The sequence below is a fragment of the Mesoplodon densirostris genome, chromosome 4 (genome assembly GCF_025265405.1).
Source record: "Mesoplodon densirostris isolate mMesDen1 chromosome 4, mMesDen1 primary haplotype, whole genome shotgun sequence".
NCBI classification, from domain to species: Eukaryota; Metazoa; Chordata; class Mammalia; order Artiodactyla; family Ziphiidae; genus Mesoplodon; species Mesoplodon densirostris.
In genome coordinates, this window is record NC_082664.1 from 101,163,575 (window position 1) to 101,182,504 (window position 18,930).

At 45.5% G+C, this 18,930-nt stretch overlaps 1 protein-coding gene across 2 annotated transcripts in view; it reads left to right on the forward strand.

Annotated features, from left to right (window-relative positions):
* Positions 1-16,869, forward strand: part of SLCO3A1 (solute carrier organic anion transporter family member 3A1) — a 320,294-nt gene extending 303,425 nt beyond the window's left edge. Inside the window, exons 10-11 of one of the 2 annotated variants that reach the window (XM_060096879.1) lie at positions 7,259-7,501; positions 16,244-16,869. In XM_060096879.1, the coding sequence (XP_059952862.1) occupies positions 7,259-7,501; positions 16,244-16,326 (326 nt within the window). In that variant the 3' untranslated portion in view covers positions 16,327-16,869. Of the gene's footprint in view, positions 1-7,258; positions 10,439-16,243 lie in introns of those variants that run through there. The other variant, XM_060096878.1, reaches the window with a different exon arrangement.
* Positions 16,870-18,930: the final 2,061 nt, after the last annotated feature.

The following is an 18,930-nucleotide window of genomic DNA, read 5'->3' on the forward strand; positions in this document are numbered from 1 at the left end:
GGGGAGATGTGGGTAGAGGAAGAATCGTCAAGGCTTAGTCTCTGGATGGAAGTGTACAGACTGGAGTATCTGAGAAGGAGGAATCCACAGTGACAGCTCCTGATAAAAGATTTGGATCATGTGGTGCATGGGGATATTATTTATTAAAACAGGAAGATCAGGATGAGGAGCAAGTTGGGAGTGGTATAGACCAACACTGTCCAACAGAACTTTCTGTTGTCACAGATACTCCAAATCTGTGCCACATGGGGCTATGGAGCACTTGAAAGGCGGCTTCCATAAACTAGTTTCACTTCATTTTTATTTTTTTTCATTTAAGTAGCTGCATGTGGCCAGTAGCTATCATACTGGACAGTGCTGGTCTCAAGGCTCAGTCTTTGATTCACCACCATTGGTGGGTCGGAGCTTGAGGAAGTGGGGGCAGTGAGGGGAGACCACTCTTTGTGGATACTTGGCTGTGAGGAGTATAGAGAGCAAGATCCAGACGTGAAGGCAAGGTTATTTTCCCTTGTTGCTTTAAATGCCAATGGAAAGGAGTTGTTAGAAAGGGCAGGGGCAGAGACTGCATTGGCCCAGGTCAGTGTGGCACCAAGAGCTTCCCAAGCAGCCCGTGGCAGCCTAGGAATGCCATTGGTGATATCAGTGGTAGGTGCAGTGGAAGGAGTGTGGAGCAAAGAAATTAAGGACGGTGGTCACAGTGAGGCTAAAGTGATTGACCATGGTACCTGGGCTGGATAAGGAAGAGGTGAGCTAGGAGAGGGGAGAGAGAGAAAGGAACGTAGGAACTGGATTTAGTAATTCATGTAAAAAAGAATTAGAATCTGTGGCCAAAGCTTTGGTGTCTGTGAAGTGACAAAACCCAGCGTGTGGCATGACTAGAGAGGATGGGAACATCCTTGACATTGAGGGTAAGCCGTGAGCTGTTGAAAGGCCAAAGTGTGGTAGCTCATGTCCATGGAGAAGTTCAGGTCACCCAGGACAGCAGTAGAAGTTGAGTGGGAGAGAAGACTGAGCTGGATAAAGGTCAGGATATACAGAGAAAACTGAATGACCTACTCAAAGCAGAATGCCTGATGTAACCAAATCCATCCTTCTTCATCCTTTTGCAAATGGCCTGATCACCGCTTTTCTCTCTGGGTGTCGGCACAACGTCCGCTCGAGGGTCTGATCCAGAATCTTGCTCCTGGAGGTCTACTGCATGCCGTAGATGTTACACTAAATTAAATGAATGAAAATAAGTATACACTGAGATCCTGCTATGTCAAAAGCACTGTTCTCGATGCTGCAAAGGATATAAAAATAAGTGGGAGCCAGAGCCTGCCCTCTCCAGTAGGAGAATGAAGCAAGTATGGGTAACGTAAAGGGCTAGAAGAGTTTGGACCTTGAATTTCAAGGGAAAAAAGTTTACTTGGCTGAGTCATTGCCAGTGTGGAACAAATGATGGTATGAGATGGCAATATTCAGAATTCTGAGTTTTAGGAAGATCAACCTGGGAGAAAGGTGCAAGGTGGTTCAGCAGGATGCAGGATAGCTAAAGCACTGAGAAAAAGAGAAAGTGACCAGGGTAAGGCAGTGGGATTAAAAGGCAAGGACAGTTGGAAGCCATATTGTGGAGGTAATGTCTGTTGAGCACCCCCCACCCCGGGACTAGATGAAAGCAAGAGAGAAACAGCAGAAGCACCAGATAAAGCTGAGGATTTGAGCCTCTGGGACTGGGCCTCCAGAGAAGCCTTTAATAGGATAAGGTAACAGACACAGGGGTCTCAAGGGAATTGTGAGGGCTGACTTGGGCTGACTCACTACCTGCCACAAACGCTCCTCCACAAATGCCTGCTCTTAGTCTACCAGAGCAACCTGCTGGGCAAAGAGCATTGGGAACCTCAAGGTGCACCTCTGTACACAGGTGTCATTCCTGAGCAGACCATCCTTGGGTCATTGGTGAGCTGGTCTAGGAGAAGTACGTCTTAGAAGCTCCTGATTGTGGTTCATCAAACATTTGTTGAGCTCCCATTGTGAAGTCTTGAATATAAAGAAGTTCTACAGCAAGTGGGAGAAATGAACATGTAGAATGAGTGCATAAGGAGTAAGCGCAGCCAGCCAGAGATCCCAGATGAGAGGCCGTGCCCTCAGCCATGGGATGGTGGGGCGCAGGATATAGGGTCTGGAATGTGGGGGAGACCCCTTCCACTCACCTCTGCATTTAGTTGTTTATTCAGCAAACATTTACTAAGCACCAGTGATTTATCTGACCTCCTGAAGGACCTGAACCACCCACGATCTACATCCTGGCCTGTTCTAAGGGGATATCGGATACTTGCCATGGACCCCATTGCAGTCAGGCATACCTGGGTTTGAGTCCAGCTCTGCCATTACTGGCCGTTAGGCCTTTGGCAGGTTATTTAAGCTCTTTGAGCCTCAGTGAGTTTAACAAGGCAGCCAGGAATGAAATGAGAATAGAGTAGCTCCTCCCAACTTCTCAGATTTAAGAAAACTGAATGTCAGGTTCCCCGTGGACGATGCTGGACGATGTTGACAGTCCAGTCTCTTTCTTGGCATTGCTGAAACAGAGAAACTCATTAACCCTTTCAGGAGAACATACTTTGACATCCCTTTCTAGCTTGTGCTGGAGGTAACAGTAATTCCATCAGGTTGAATAGAGATTCCGTGGTGAATTCAAGTCTTGGCAGGTAAGCTCAGAGAGGAATAGATATCTTTTGAAATGTAAACGCAAGAGTAATTTGCAGCTTCCATTTTGTCCCATAAAGGAATGTGAATTTATTTTTCTTACAAAAGCCTTTGTTCTCCTTTTAAGTTTAGAGCAAAGAATATAAATAGGTCTGGCCTTTTCAACCCAGGGAGTGAATTAAGTAACCAAGATACAAGACACCGAGGTTTAATCATTGTTAATAGATTTCAGGAAAACAGAGACAATTTCCTTAAGTGGCACTGCAATTTTTGCATTGAAATATAGCTGCAATTTGGGCCTGAGTGTAATAGGAAGTAAGATTTAATCCTTTTAATATTCTCTGTAATAGCGAGTAACAGCTTTGAGCTTCCGGATACCCTCCCCAACATATGGTGGGTTCCCAGTGTCCTTGTGATGGGACCTTAGTTAATGCCTACTGCATCTGTGAGTTCCTCCCAAGGAAACATAGGAAGAAAAGAGCTCAAAAGGGAGAGGACGGTTCCTGCGGGCTCCAGGGAGGAGAGCATTCTTTTAAAACACACGGTTTCTAAAGAAGTACTTCATTATCATCACTTGCCTCCTTCTTCCTTAGGTAACTGAGGACATAACAGCAGAAGTAGGTACTAACACACACCTTACCCAACTTACCTCCCTTCCGTCACTAATCAGATGAGTTCTAGAATGGCAAAGACCTCTAAATAAGAGATCCAGCAAGTGCTTCACCTCTAATATTCTGTGCACACCTGGAATTCAGGACCTGAGAGCTAGAGCTCCCCTTTGGAAAAGCATTTTAAGTCAAAAAGGAAAAGATGAACTTGGCAGAAAAGAAAGCTAATATTTCCTCTGTTCAGTAATGTAAAAGGGATTTCACAAAGGTTATGAGGTACTACTCGTAAGGTACCCAATCCAGAGTTTATTCTAAACTATCACCCCCAAGTCCCCTGTACAAGATAAATAAGGTAGCAAAAGTTCTGGCCATATGGAAGGGCCAGACCCTTGCATAACACTCCCCTCATTTGTACCAGAGTGCTCACCTTGACTCTGACCAGGCAGGCCATATTATTTCCTAAAAGATCAAGAAACTGAGGCACCGAAAGTAACTTACCCCAACCTTTCAGCTCCTTAAGTGAGAGGGTCTTTCATCGTGACCACAAATGCTCTCCAAAATATCGAGTATAACATGAAAAACTTGCTAGGCACTTAGCTTTCTAATTTCTGTTTGAAGGCTTTTTCTGATACTTTCCAGGGCCTTGTCATCCAATAGTAAAGCTTGACAAGGATAAAATTGACATCGTTAGCACATAGAAATATGCCCTACTTTAAGACAACTCCATGTTATAAAAATCCTCACTCGGATCAGGTATGTGAAAGAGTTACATACGGGCACTTTCGAGGGATTTTTTTTTTTAATTTAAGCAAGCATTAATGAATGGTTCCATTATACTGTACATTTCCTGTAATGTGCTTAAAATATGACCTGATTTGCCCAACTTGGATTTGCATACAACTCTTCAGGCACCTGTGCATTGTGGAGGGAGGGGCCCTGTACCATCAGTTCCTTCCCTTGGCAAAGCTTATACCAGAGATGTCATAGTCTTGGCTTCCCATTGCCTGGCGGTGGGTGGGGCTAGGACAAGAGAGGCAGAAGGAAAAGGAGGGAGGAGCATGGAAGCTAATTACAACCTAATAAAACTCTGACAAATAGACAAGTGAATGGATCTGCATTCTCCCACTGGGCCACAGGAGCAGGCCAAATTTGTCCCATTGATCCCCAAGTCTATCCACAATCTACACTGGCTCCAGATCGCCATTTCTTTACCTAAGTAATGTGAAGTGTAGCTTAATGTCTATCGGTGGTTGCCATGGCAGTTCCTCCAGTTGGCTCTTTTTCAGTTAAATGAAGCACGGTGTCTGTGGGGGAGCAGGAGAAGACACACTGGTTAGTGAGAAAGGTCTCAAACACCTGGGCAGCCTTTGGGGCAGAGAATGCTGGGAATGTGAGTTTCCACCCACCAAGACCAACCTGACCTGGGAGCTGCAAAGAGGGAGCGGGTTGTATTGGGAATTTGAGCTGGGAGTTTATTAACTCAAGCTGCCAGAGAGATTTAATTGCAGTTTCAATGAAAATTTCTTCCTGGGGGATGTGGTTTCTCTTTGGGGTAACAAGCGACAGAGTTGGACAGTGCTAAGGATAAGTGCTGAGGCACCTGGGCCTGGGAGGAAGCCCTGGCAACCTCATCAGCACTGATAGGATCATACAGTTCTCCCCCCATGCCATCCCAGGCCAGTCATTAAAACCAAGGAAACACTGTATGAAAGACTCTAACACATATGTATGGAATCTAAAAAAAAAAAAGGAAAAAATGGTTCTGATGAACCTAGGGGCAGGACAGGAATAAAGACACAGACGTACAGCATGGACTTGAGGACACAGGGAGGGGGAAGGGTAAGCTGGGATGAAGTGAGAGAGTAGCACTGACATATATACACTATGAAATGTAAAACAGATAGCTAGTGGGAAGCAGCTGCATAGCACAGGGAGAGCAGCTCGGTGCTTTATGACCACCTAGAGGGGTGGGATAGGGAGTGTGGGAGGGAGACGCAAGAGGGAGGGGATATGGGGAGATATGTACACATACAGCTGATTCACTTTGTTATACAGCAGAAACTAACACAACACTGTAAAGCGATTATACTCCAATAAAGATGTTAAAAACAAACAAACAAGGAAACAGACTCACAGACATAGACCAGAAAACAAACTTATGGTTATCAAAGGGGAAAGGGAGGGAAGGGATAAATTAGGAGTTTGGGATTAACAGATTCACACTACTACATATAAAATAGATAAACAACAAGGACCTACTGTATAGCGTGGGAACTGAATTCAATATCTTGTAATAACCTATAATGGAAAAGAATCTGAAAAAGAATAGATATGTGTAATTGAATCACTGCTGTACACCTAAAACTAACATAACATTGTGAATCAACTAGACTTCAATTAAAAAAACAAACAAACCAAGGAAGTGCTGCTTCCTTCATTAAGCCTCCCTCTCCCAGGCTGCCCTCTGAGGGCCCCTCAGAAAGGGGGAGGCTCTGCTGTGGATATAACAGCCATTCTTATTCTGGTGATCATGGATGGACTTCAGGGGTCCATGAAACCCCTGAAATGTGGATGCGATTTTGTGGGTAGATGTATTTTTCTGGACGAAAGGTCGATATCTCATCAAATTCTCAGTGGGATTTTCCTTAATACAAAAGTGAAACTCAGTCCAGGGCTGAAAAGAGTGCTCAGGGTATCAGGGTACCTCGGCACTGGGATATGGGAATTGTCACCACCTGCTTCCAGGGATCACTTCCTGCTTCTCACCGAAGATGATTGGTACCATATTCTGGCCTTGGGGACACTGTTTCTTCTGAAGCAATTAATTTGTATTAATGGCCCATCCATTGCTTTCCCATAATGCAGATGAAATATTTTTCCCCCAACAGGCCAGAATCACCTGGGAATGTTTTATTTTAACAATGCTGATGACCAGGCCACATACCCAATATTCTGATTTAATTGGTCTGGGGTAGGACACCTTAGATGATTTTAATGTGCAGCCAGGCCTGATAACCTTTGAGCTCGGGGGTAGCAGCAGGCACATGAATGCAGAGAGTAACAGAGAACTGAATTAAGGATGATGAATAGTTTCCATCTCATCTGCCTTTTTCAATGACTGGTTGTAGGTGCATGAAATGATCTATTGTGACGGTTTTAAAACCAGTTCCTGGTTCAGAATGAAAAGTATTCTGCTCCAGTGGTAATATTTAGGGGAAGGAAAGTTGTCAGTATGTGTGCAGATATTTTCCAGCTATTAAACCATACACACATGTATATTTACAAATCTGTGTATATATACATATATGAGAACACATCCTTCATATGTATATGTGTGTGCACGTATTATATATACACACACATAAGGTGTAGCGTACTCATTTTCAACCTCTGGTCCCCTCTGGTTCCAACTCCCTCCTCTCAAGAGCACACAAAGCCTCAGAAGCCCCATGCAAAAGAACAATACACAGAGTATGATGCCTCTTAGCAGTTTCCTCTACAAGGGTGCACTTCTTTGAGTGACACCAAGAATGTCTCCCTTCAGGGAAGACTCTCTTCCTTCTGAGACTCTCAGTGGATGATGATCCCAGATGTCATTTGTTTTGTGTTTACCCTGTGCCACACACTGTTCTAAATGCTTTCCACGTATTCAATGAGCCAACCTTCACAGTGATCTGAGAAGGACTGATATTATTAACCCCATTTTGCAGGTGGGGAAACTAAGGCACAGAGAGCTTAAGTAACTTGCACAGGCTTGTGCAGTAAGAGGCACAGCTGAGATTCGAACCCAAGCAGTTCGACCTCCAGACAGGGTCTTTTCCCCACTGTGCTGTAGAACCACTGAATATGGTCCACGAACCCTGCAGTCCTGTCGGAAGAGATAACGTACGGGGACAGGGGAGCCCTTCTCTCCATCAAACCAGCCGTTCAAGCCCAAACATTAACTGTCCGTTTCCCTCTGACAGGCTTCATCCCCCCACCGCTCATCTTCGGGGCCGGCATCGACTCCACCTGCCTGTTCTGGAGCACATTCTGTGGGGAGCAAGGCGCCTGCGTCCTCTACGACAATGTGGCCTACAGATACCTGTATGTCAGCATCGCCATCGCGCTCAAGTCCTTTGCCTTCCTCCTCTACACCACCACGTGGCAGTGCCTGAGGAAAAACTATAAACGATACATCAAAAACCACGAGGGCGGGCTGAGCACCAGTGAGTTCTTTGCCTCTACTCTGACCCTAGACAATCTGGGGAGGGACCCTGTGCCCGCAAACCAGACACATAGGACAAAATTTATCTATAACCTTGAAGATCATGAGTGGTGTGAGAACATGGAGTCTGTTTTATAGTGACTGAAGGAGGGTTGAACTCTGTATTCGTCATCCAAGGGTCATTTTTCCTAAAAAAAAAAAAAAAAAAAAAAGAAAGAAAAAAGTTTAAAAAAAAAAAACCTCAATACACACAGAGACACACACACATGTACACACAGCACCTTTGCCCTTTTTCTCAAAATCAGAGCCAGACAGGATTCAAAATAAGGAGAGCGTGGGATCACGTGGTTGACATGCAACCTCCTGGGGCTCAGAGTCTACTCTTTGAAGGCACCTCATGGTTTTTCAGGATGCCGACAGCTGCAAGCAACAGGCACTGCCAAATTCAGGGAACAGTGGTGGCCGGCTTGGAGGACGGACCTTTCTGGATATATATACACATACAAAACAAAATATATATATATATATATTAAAACAAAGAAGTCTACTAAAAAACCCAAGTTGACAACATTTGCCAGGATAAGCACTAGTGACACAACCCATGCCACCCTCCCCACCCACACGGGGGTGGAGGGGCACCCAAGTCAGAGGAGTGGAGGCCCACTTCTCTAACTTTTGCAATATGGGTCGCTGTGTAGACGACTCACCCAGTCTACACATGTGGTTCAAGGCCCCAGAGTTCTCTCAGCGATGCTAAAGGGTGATCTGTGCTGGAGACTGTAATTGACACCTCTCACCAGCTCCATTTCCATTTCTCAAGACTGAGGGCCCCAGGGGGAGCCGGACATGGGGGGCCAGCACCTCCCCTTCCCTGCAGCACCTCCCACTGGAGTGCATCCCCCAGCCCCGCAGAGTGACCTCAGGAAGCAGTGGGCCTCGCCTGGCTATGACTGACTTCGCTCAGAGCCGGTGAAACCCAACCTAGTCCAAGTCATTTGCTTACATTTGCCAAACATTTTGCCATTTTTAAGGACAAAAATGCAATGCATATGAATTTCAAACTGTTGTATGTGTAATCCTCTGATACTATTTTTAACTACTTCTCAAATCTGTGTTAACCCTTCAGTCACTAACACAGTTCTCTAGGCCGAATTTATTATGCTGGTTGCTTTTACTTTTCTCCTTTTTTAATGCACCAAAAATACAATGTTATTCAAGGGATGCAATTAATCTATTGTAATTTTTTTATCATTTTATCCTCATTTGGATAGTCTGTGAAAACAAGAATATGCAGTGTGTTATAAGAAAAAAAAAAAAAGCTTAAAAAAGAGAGTGTATATGCACCCTGCCTTTAAAAGGATCACATTTGATGCAACAGGGGATAACGTGATGAATTGCAAATTTGCCTTCTCCATTTATTCCCCATGATTCAGTGATCACTCTCATGGGAAGCCCTTTCATATGCCTGCTTCACATGCCAAGAGGTGTTCTTTTCAACCTGCAGCGGAGACATGCTCAGCTGTGGGTTGTGTGTATGGGTGCAGGGCTTCTGGGGAGAGGAGAGGGAAAAAAGAACGGTTCCCTAGCACAAGCTTTGGGCAGCATGTAGTGTCTGGGATAACAGACCCACAAGCTCCTGGAAGCTACTGCACGTTCACTGCCTGAAAATGTCTGTAATATTTTCAGGGTCAGTCTTGAACTAAGAGGCCTTTGTCTGTGTGTGTTTTGAAAGTGGATGAACCTCAAACAGCTAGAAGCGAACCTACCGTTGTTTGCGGTAAGAATCACAGGAAAACCTCTTGCCTCCAGCTGACTTGGCCTGGTGAGGCCGTTTGCCGAGGGGCAGAGCTTATGAGAGAGAGAGCACACGCACATGCACACACAGGGTCCAGTTAACCCACCTTTCATGCTATTGCAGTGACCTTGATCTAGGCCGCTCCTGGGCCTGGAAAGACCCCAAGGATGGGTTGGTTGGTTGGCTTTTTCACCTCAGACAGACACGTATTTTCAGGTCATCTAGAAGGCGACAAGAGAATCAGGAAAGAAAAGAGTGGGGTGGGGGGAGAGGGGCGTTGTGCTGAATTTTTAACAAATGCTGTAAATGGGGCAGTTTGAGTTACAGCCCCAAACTAGAGAAAAGCCCCACGGAGCAAGGATGCCCAAAAGAAGCTTGTGTCGTGGTGCGGAGCCACCGTGATCAGCTGCATCCTCGGGACAGGATGCTTCCGGAAGAGCTTTCTCCTGTGTTTTGCTCGAGTCTGTCCTTGTTCCTGAAAATGGGGACGCTCGTCAATATGTTAACTAGTTAAAGGTGGGGTTGTTCTCCAACAGTTCATAAACTATGTACACTCTGTGGCTCCTGAGGCTGTGATTCCATCCTGTATAGGTGTTGGGTTGGTTTTGTCTTGAAAATGTATTGCTAATGGATCACTGCCCTCTTGTATATGATTGTGTAGCTCCCCCAAATCAGTCCACACCCACTGAGGCTGCAGAACCTCGTGTTTCATGGGGCTATTTGTGTTTTTGTTTTTTAAAAAAGATTTTTGAAAACTCTTTGCATTTTGGCTATTTTTCCTAAGATTTTGAAAACTCTTTGCATTTTGGCTATATTTCCTAAGAGGTTAGGATGACAAAGGAAAACAACTCCAGGGCTCAGTTTTATCAACAACTGGATCGAAATTTAAAGTCCCCTCTGGTAAGATGGCTCTAACATGTGTTGTTGTCACCTTTAAAAATTTTAATTTCTCTCCCATACTCCAGAACAGAAAACCTAGTCTAGCTTTAATTTTCCTTTTGTGCTACAAGGAACTGTTGTACATACCCTTCCCAATCCAGCCCCTTGATTATTTGCTTGGTTTTGAGCAGGATTTTGAATGGAAAGATTTCCTGGTGATATCTTCATTGGACTTATGGAAAACAAAAATGTAAGGGACGGAATAAACCTAGAAAGTGAATGCTAACGTTCTCTCTCTTCTGCTACAAAGCCCTCCACCACTTTAGTGGAAGGTGCCCAGGGATGGATGGAAAAGGCTCTCTTTGCTGCAACTTGAGACAGGATTTTGTAACTCCTACATATAGACCAAAAAGGTTTCTACCAGTAATATTCCTGCATATGGAGTGAACACATTTTCTAGAAGTCTCTGTCTCTGGGGGACAGAGTTTGCTGTCTTCCTCCTGCTGAGGCTGTGCGCTGTCAGGGAAGCCCAGCAGCTTTGCTGCCTTCTTCACGCCTCCACAGAGGGAGGCTGTGAAGCTCCCAGGCACCCAAGGGACACTGCCACTCCAGGAAGCCACAGCATGTGGGCTTTCCTCACAGCTAACGAAGGAGCCAGAGATGCTTCTGCTCACGAGTCCCCTAAGGAGTTTGCTAGCCGCCCTTAACAGGCAAAATAATAAGGGGAAACCAAGAGCTTCTAAGGAATCCTTTGACAGACTTCCTAATGTCTTCCGAGCAGGAAGGAACGTGCTTCTCCATAAAAATCGCTACTTTCTCCCCACCCTCCAGTGGAATAGCTTCCCCTAGTGATGATTTGTAGGGTTTGGTTAAGCGGTGTCTCTACATTCAAATCCCTGATTCCACTTCCCCATCTCCAATAATAACCTAGAGCATCCCCTCGCTCGGGCGTGGCAACATTTCCCATGCCTTGCATGCAGGGCCAGGGTGACCCACAGAAATGTTCCGTTCAGGGCGGCCAGCTGGTCCCTGGGATGATAGCCAGACCAATCCTGAGGAAGTTTCTCAGGAAAAAGATTCTGCCGTGGTTGCTAATAGATTATCTTCCACGCTTGCAAAGCAGGCCGTTCATGAGAAGCATGTAAAATGGAAACATATATATACTCACAGGGAAATCCTCTGAGGAGAAGAAGCTGTTGGTTCCCCATGAGCCTGCAAGGCTGTTTTTCTTGCTGCCCACTGTTCAGGTCGTGGGAAGTGTGGTTTCTTCTCCACCCAGTCAAGCGCACCAGGCCTGTGTTCTAAGCCCTGTTTGGGAGTCCTGAATGTACTCCTGAGCAACGTGAAGCAATAAAGTTCAACCTGTAGAAATCAATGCAGCTGATTATACAGTCAAGAGCAGAGGGACAGGACAGGGTAAGCTTCTGTCCTCTTTGGTGGTGTTCACCCTATTGTTTTGTTGTTTGTATGTTTTGGTGGTGTTCACCCTATTATTTTGTTGTTTGTATGTTTGGTTTGGTTTGGATGAGGGGAGAAAAAGAGACAAGCAGTTTTTCAGTCTAACAGAATATTAGCTGTCTTGTGGTGTTCTTACCTGTTTTGATGGAGAACCAGTATCTGTCCAGGAGAAGGTACCGGACACATAGTAGGGGCTTAATTACTCCACTGAGCTCATGTCAGTGCCTCTCAACAGCCTCCTTTGAGCCATGGTCTGTGTTTCCCTTTAGGTTAGAATCCAGATCAAATCCCTCAGAGGTGCGACATTTTCCAAGAGAGGATGCTAGTGAAATTAAATTGAGCCTGGAAATTAGTTTGAGGCATAAACAGAGTCCTTTTCCTCCTCTCTCTGCCCTTCCCTCGTTGTTTCCTCCTTATTCACCTCTCCCAACTCAGTTCAAGTTCTTGAGTTCTGAACAGCTGTGAGGACCTAATCTCTGAGAGTGACCAGCCCTACTGATAGCCTTTGGACCTAGCTCCCCTGGGCTATTATGGTTGCTCAAGAATAAATTGGTAAAACAGAGGACTCTCTAACTGGCAAAACATGCAAGGAAGACATTGTTCGGTTGCCTCTTTCGGGGCCTGTTGCTAGGACCACACGGGAATTTACACTGTCTGCACACAGCCACCCAGCTTTTTCTCCCCTCCCTCACGCTTGTAGGTGACCTCAGAGTGCTTGGTTATCATGGCAGGGAGGACATGAGTTAAAAAGCCTGAAATGGGGAATTCAGAAAAGCCAGGATTCCCCAGCACGTTAGAAATCTGTGACTGCCGTGGAGATAAGGACAGAGCTCATTCTTCTCAGGGACCTTCCACATGGTAGCACAGTTTTCCTTGGCAGGATTAGTGCCATTTAGGGGAACATTGTATGAACTTGATATTTTCCAGTGATGTGTTTATTCACTCACTACTTCATTAAAATTTTGACTGTGTGCCAGGCTCCAAACCAGGTACAAAGGTAGAGAAGACATGGTCCCGCCCTCCAAGAACTCAAAGTTTAATGAGTGAAACAGACCTGAACACAAATAAAAGCAATAGAATAGTCATTTTAAGAGCCAGGGTCTGTCTGACTGTCTGTCTGTGTCTGGGAGCAATGAGGGCTGTTTCAGGGAGCTGGGAAGTTCTGCATCATGGCACCAAGAATCAGGAAGGCTTCAGAGAGCGGGTGGTCTAGAAAACAAGAACTAAAGAGCAGCGGATGTCTGCCAGGGAGCCAGGGGAAGAGACCCTCCATCGACAGGACCAGCAGAGCAAGTACACAAACCTTCCATAAAGGGCCAGGTGGTAACCATTTTAGGCTTTGAGGGTCATTGAGTCTTTGTGGCCACTACTCTTTTGTCATAGCAGGGAAGCAGCCCTAGACAATGTGTAAACAAATGAGCAGGCTGTGCTCCAATAAAGCTTTATTTACAAAGACAGGCAGTCTCTGGGTTTGGCTGAGGGAAGGCTGTAGCATGCTAATCTCTGTTCTGGAAAACAACGAGGTCCGAAGCAGCATGGCATGCAGTCTGATGGACTGTAGCAGCAGAGGCCACTGTAGCCTGGGCTGAGTCGTGGATTGGAAGGGTCCTTCAGCCTTAAAAATCTAATTCAGGTATCCCATTTTCCAAGAATGAGGTAAGTATCCCATTGTCGTCAGGGTTTGCAATGAAGGCAACATTATCTTTCTCCTGTATAACGAGGGGAATTGGAACTATACAATCTACCGTCTCTTCCAGCCCTGACACTCACTCCCTAGCTCTACCAGAGTAATCATCTTTTTTTTTCTTAAGTGATGGAAGTGGGCATGGGAGGGGAAAATGCAGGAACAAGACAAAGAAGATTGAATCCAGATACTGAAGAGTATCTCAAGTTTCTTCCCTCCAACACAAAACATTGGCACTAGAAAGCTAGTAGATAGCCCAGTGGAATAATTGGTAAGCGTGAATAATAATAATAATAGTAGCTGACATTTACCAAGCACTTAGTATGAACCAGCTTATCACATGTATTATTAGCTCGTTTAATCTCAACCATAGTCCTGTGAGGCAGAAACAGTTATTAAACTTCAGTTTACAGGAAAGGAAAATGAGTCTGGGAAAGCTTCCAGAATTGGCTCAAGGTCACAAAGCAGAGTTTCAAACCCAGGTCAACAAATCCAAAGCTCGTGTTCTTTGCTTTTATGGGTACTCCCTCCATCCTGGGCAAGACATGAGAGACCCTTCCCACCTGTAGGGACGTCCTATTCAGGAGACTCCAACTCAAATGGACTATGGATGCCCCCCACGCTCTCGCATGCCCCCTATCATAACAACGGGGACATGGCAACAGCTGTATTCTGGGGACATATGCTCTTCCTGTGTTGTTCCCAGTCTTAACCACAGAGCCCAGTGATAACTTATTTGGGATGTTCTACTAGAAGCAGGCAGGTAAGAGGAAATAGGAGATGATGCCTCCACTCTAATGCATTTTGAAGTGCAATTTCAAAGTACTGAAATGCCAGGGAGACAGTCCTCAGCACTGGTCATCAGCTCCAGTGGGAGAGACCCCGGACACCCCTCCCACCTGGCACCCCTGCAGTCCTCAGCATCAACCTCAGGAGCTCAGCTCCAGCCCAGGGCCTCAGACACACCGATGCTGGTCACTGGCTGGAGATATGTCTTGCTCTATTATCAAATACTAGACTTTTAGGAACAGAGTTTCTAGATGTTTTGATTTTTGTATTAACGACTCAGGCCAACAATCAGTAATTGATGATTAGCACCAATTCTGAATATTTTTCTGTAAGGTAAAGTGATTATGTTCTCTTACCAGGAGCAGGTGGAACAACCATAGTAAATTTTCTGGAGGTTTAACATCCTGTAGGGTGAGATTTTACCATCCCATTGCATCCCAGAAAATAATGTTCTTCTTAAATTCATGCTAACTTAGAAGGTAACTCTCGTGGAGATGGGTTTGTCAAGACTGTTGGATTTTATAATCGGAAGACCATAAAATGAAGTGGAAGTATGCGATGTAGGAAGTTTCATTATAAGAGGAACCCAGCTAACACATCAGTTGTGCTCTAGCCCAGCCCCTTAAAGGAGGAAAGGGGCTGGAAGCTCATGCTTATTATGAGGCTGCTACCCATGTGCCAGGGGCCATAAGGCCTGACCCCAGGTAATATTCTCAGCATCTTTCTCACACCTGCCCTATGAGGTAAGTATCATTGTTTCCACTTTATAGATCAGAAAACTAAGGCTCAGTAAACCAAAGCTTCCCAAGGTCACACAGCTAGTTAGAAAGTCACCAGGAGCCGATGCTGTGTCTGTCTGACTCCTGAACCAGTGCTCTTTCCATGACACCACAAATGCCACCAAAGTGAGAACACAGATCTGGCTGGCTTCTCAGGAAGCTTTGATGAGGCCAGGGAGGCATCTACTATCAGAAACCCCTACAAAAGTCTATAATTCCATAGAGAAATGAGGCAAGAGCTGGCGGCGAAAACCTCTGCCAAACTTTGCCTACCAGCACAGAGATCTAAAATGAGAAGAACTCTTTTTTTCCTTCAGTAAACACTGGAGACCTTTAAAAACACTCCTCCTTCCTTTTTCCACCTTAGCCACGTCAGCAGAAGTTGACCAGCTCCTCATCATTCTCTGCCTGATTCATTCTGCGCACAAGAACCAACCCCATCTCTCTCACTTCTATCCCACCTTCCCCAACTCCCTGCCCCCATGGCTTCTAACAGAGCCACCAAGACCATAAGAACTTGAACCTTGTGAAAGTTGAGAAGGATGCTCCAAACTGTCCAGAACATGTGAGCTGCATCTCCTATAAGCCAGGTCTCAGCTGCAAAATCCTGAGGAAAGGAGTGACATTTCCACATTGTCACCTTTTGTACTACCGGGTCAGAGTCTAGAGAGGACAAGGAAATGAGTGGGGATTTCTATGGAACCGCTCTGGCTATCATCGAACAGGGAAGCTGCATGTCACGGTCATGGAGACCTACACAACTTGTAAATCATCACAGGGATGAAGCTGGGTTTTTCGTACCTTTTAAATGAAGCCACAGCATCTATTTCAGAAGTGTTGTGGAGGCTTAAAAACCCTGCTCCAACGAGGAGATTCTTTCACTCAGCATGTGGTGACCCTCTGTGGCTGAATGAAAAGCAAACTGGTCCCAAATGCTGGAGGAGAAAGCATGACATTAGAATGCCAGGAGGTTCTCTCTGGTACACAGCCACCTGTTCAACAGAGATTGCAGTGACAGTGTCTGTCACTGGTGACTTAGGAGGATGAAGATAAGTTACTGACTGGGATGCACCTTATTCATTCCCATAGAGTAAACATCCGCGTAGGTGTTGGTTATAGACATGTATAGATATACACTTCTCAGAAAAATTTGGCCTACATAAAGGTTTTTGGGCTTGGAGACTGGTTCCTTGGGGTGACATGGAGCAAAACGTAGCATTTTATTGACATGATTTCCTGCTCTTATCCATTCCACTGGAAAGCCAGGATGCTATTATATAAGCCTAAAAAAATAAGTAGGAAAACCAGAAAAGACCGATCTCTTTTTCCTCTTGGCTCTCTTCCCCCCTCCCCCTTTAGGCACAGAGTACCAAGACATTGAGACTGAGAAAGCCTGTCCCGAGTCACAATCACCTTCAGAAGACTCCTTTGTGAGAAGCTGAGGGCCTGGCCCTCTTCCTGCACAGAACAGCCCGCCACCGCCCACAGACCTCGTGGGCCTGACTTAGCGTGCTCTGCCCTGCCCGAGAACCCAAGGGTCCCTGTGAGGACTCTCCGGCCAGTATGTGGTCCTTTGAGGCCCCAAGCACAGGCCTGTGACGAGGACTAAGCAGGTGTCTGTGGCCGGGAGTCCTCCAAGCCCTTGGAGTAGGCATTTTCCTGGATCACTAAAGAGTAATATTGACCAGATGTGCAAATTTCCTTCTGCCTATTCCCTCCTTTGGCTCCTGTGGGGATGGTCTGCTGACATGCTTTAGAAAATCCCCTCTTGGGAATGCTTCTCTGACTGAGGGCTCCAACAGTTCTTCCGAAAGCAGCTGAGTCTGGATTTTAATAGGAGGGCGTAAAAATTACCCTGTTTCATAGAACAGAGGGGGGAAAAAAGCACATACTCAATAGATTTTGAGTGTGGTATTCTGTATTTTTGCAGCTTCTATTTTCCAGATGAGCAGTCTAGAAATATGTGATGTAAAGTACATACTGTACGTTTGCTGAGAATTATATTAAAAGCACTATTTTAATTCTTCCTCAGTCTCATGCTGTAATCTCTATTATCTTTCTCTCTTGTATCTTTGGGTAGGACAATCCTCAAAGGCTCTTGAGGAGAGTGTTTCTGGCTGTGTGTATTCTATATTTATGGGCTTTGAATAGCTCAAAAGAGCACAGTCTTTGGAGCCGAAACAGACCTGGGTTCAAATCCTCACCCCAGCACTCGCTACTGGTGTGGTATTGGGGAAGTGATCTGACTCCTCTGAGCCCCAGTTTCATCATCTGTAAAATGGGAATACTGTCACCTGCTTTACACAATTGTGGTAAGGCGTCAATGAAATCCAGTGTGAAGGCAGCACCATGTCTCACAGAGAATGGGCACGGAGAAACGGTACTTGTTCATTGCTTCCCAGCCTCTGGCTGGAATTAGATGCTCCACGACACTGTTATGGTTCCTACTGATACATTCCATAATCCTGTACTGTCACCATCTGGTTTTCCTTTCTGGTTCTCCCATTGTCCGTAAACCCTGGGAGAGAAGGGAACGGCTTCCTCTTGGGGTACAGTGCCTAGAATAGTGTGTGACATTTGGTGGATGCTCATATATATAATTGAATGAATGAATGATGAACAAACGACCTCAGAATCATTAACTTCTGGGGCTTTGACTTTAGTCCCACCCCTCTGAGACAATGGCAGCATTTCCCTTCCCTTCTCTAGGTCCCTAGACCTTCCCACAAGCCTCACTGCCTGGCTGGAGCTCCATTGCCTTCCCAGTCATTGTTAGGCTGCCATTGTGAGGCTGCTTCCTAATTGGCTAGCTTCTCCACTACATCCTTAATCCGCTGAGAGGACTCCTACCTCCTATGGACAATCACGTTGATGCCTGCCGCTGGTGTGCATCTGAGAGTCCTCACTACAGTCATTACACCCCTGGCCAGACAGGAGCTCCGGGAGCAAATGCTCACTCTCTGTCATCTGAACAAAAGACCCAGCGTGGCCCCAGTCCTCATGTGGGGCTAACCCTGGTAACTGACCTGTGTTCTCAGATCCCCTTCCAGCCCGGATCTTGCCCTCCTACAGCCCCATCGCTTGCAGTTGAGCGCACCTGAAATCAAAGCTTGTCAAGCTAATATTCCTTGAAGACTTCACCCTCCCTAAGCCCTGCCTGATATTTTCACTCTGGGATCCATGGACTCAGAAAAGAGTATGCTTGGGCGAGTTACCTTCTCTGAGGCCCTATTACCTGGTCCATTTGTGTCTCGGGGACTTCTTTTCAGCCTGACCCTATTATTTACGTGATTGTTCCTTTTTTTGCAAAACAACATGATTTATTCTCTCCAGCATAAAAATCCCAAGAAAATGCAATTTCAACATTTTCCATCATGATGTGAAAAGATGCTGAAACAGCTGAAAAAGGGGTTAGTGATTCCTCACGGAAGCTGAGCTTCATTTGCACTGGAAATTCAGTTGGAGGCAGAAGAAGGAAGCAGGGGAGGGTATTGCTTATGGCATCCATGCTCTCAGTCTAAAATTTCACATTTGTTTTTCACCTACAGTCCAGTTTCTTTTCTTTTGCTATATTTTCTGCCGTAAAGGCCGTCAATTTATGGAAAACTTACACTCCCATCTATTTTATCTGAACTTCACAGAGATGTCTTACTTATTTTGGGGGATCAAGAGATTCATCCTTCAATATCTAAGCAGGTCTGTGAGAGAGCTGTGCGCACAGGTTGTTCAACCAACTCAGGGAGAATAGACTGCTTATATTAATCCAAATGCCATTTCCTCCAGATGTCCTATCAGCTACCATGGGCCACTGGGGCTTTCAACTACGTATATATTTGGTCCATCTTGATCTAGATCTGAAAATCCAACTTGACCCTTTTCTCAGCCTTTGTGAAAGGGCTAGTCAGGCACCCAAACATTTGGCTCAACTGAAATAAAAACAAGCTGTTTCTGTGGCCTTGAATGTGGATTCACAACCACCATGAGCACATCCACTTTACAAAGAGCTGCGCTTTTTATTTTTTTCTTTTCAGGCTTTGTTACTTCAG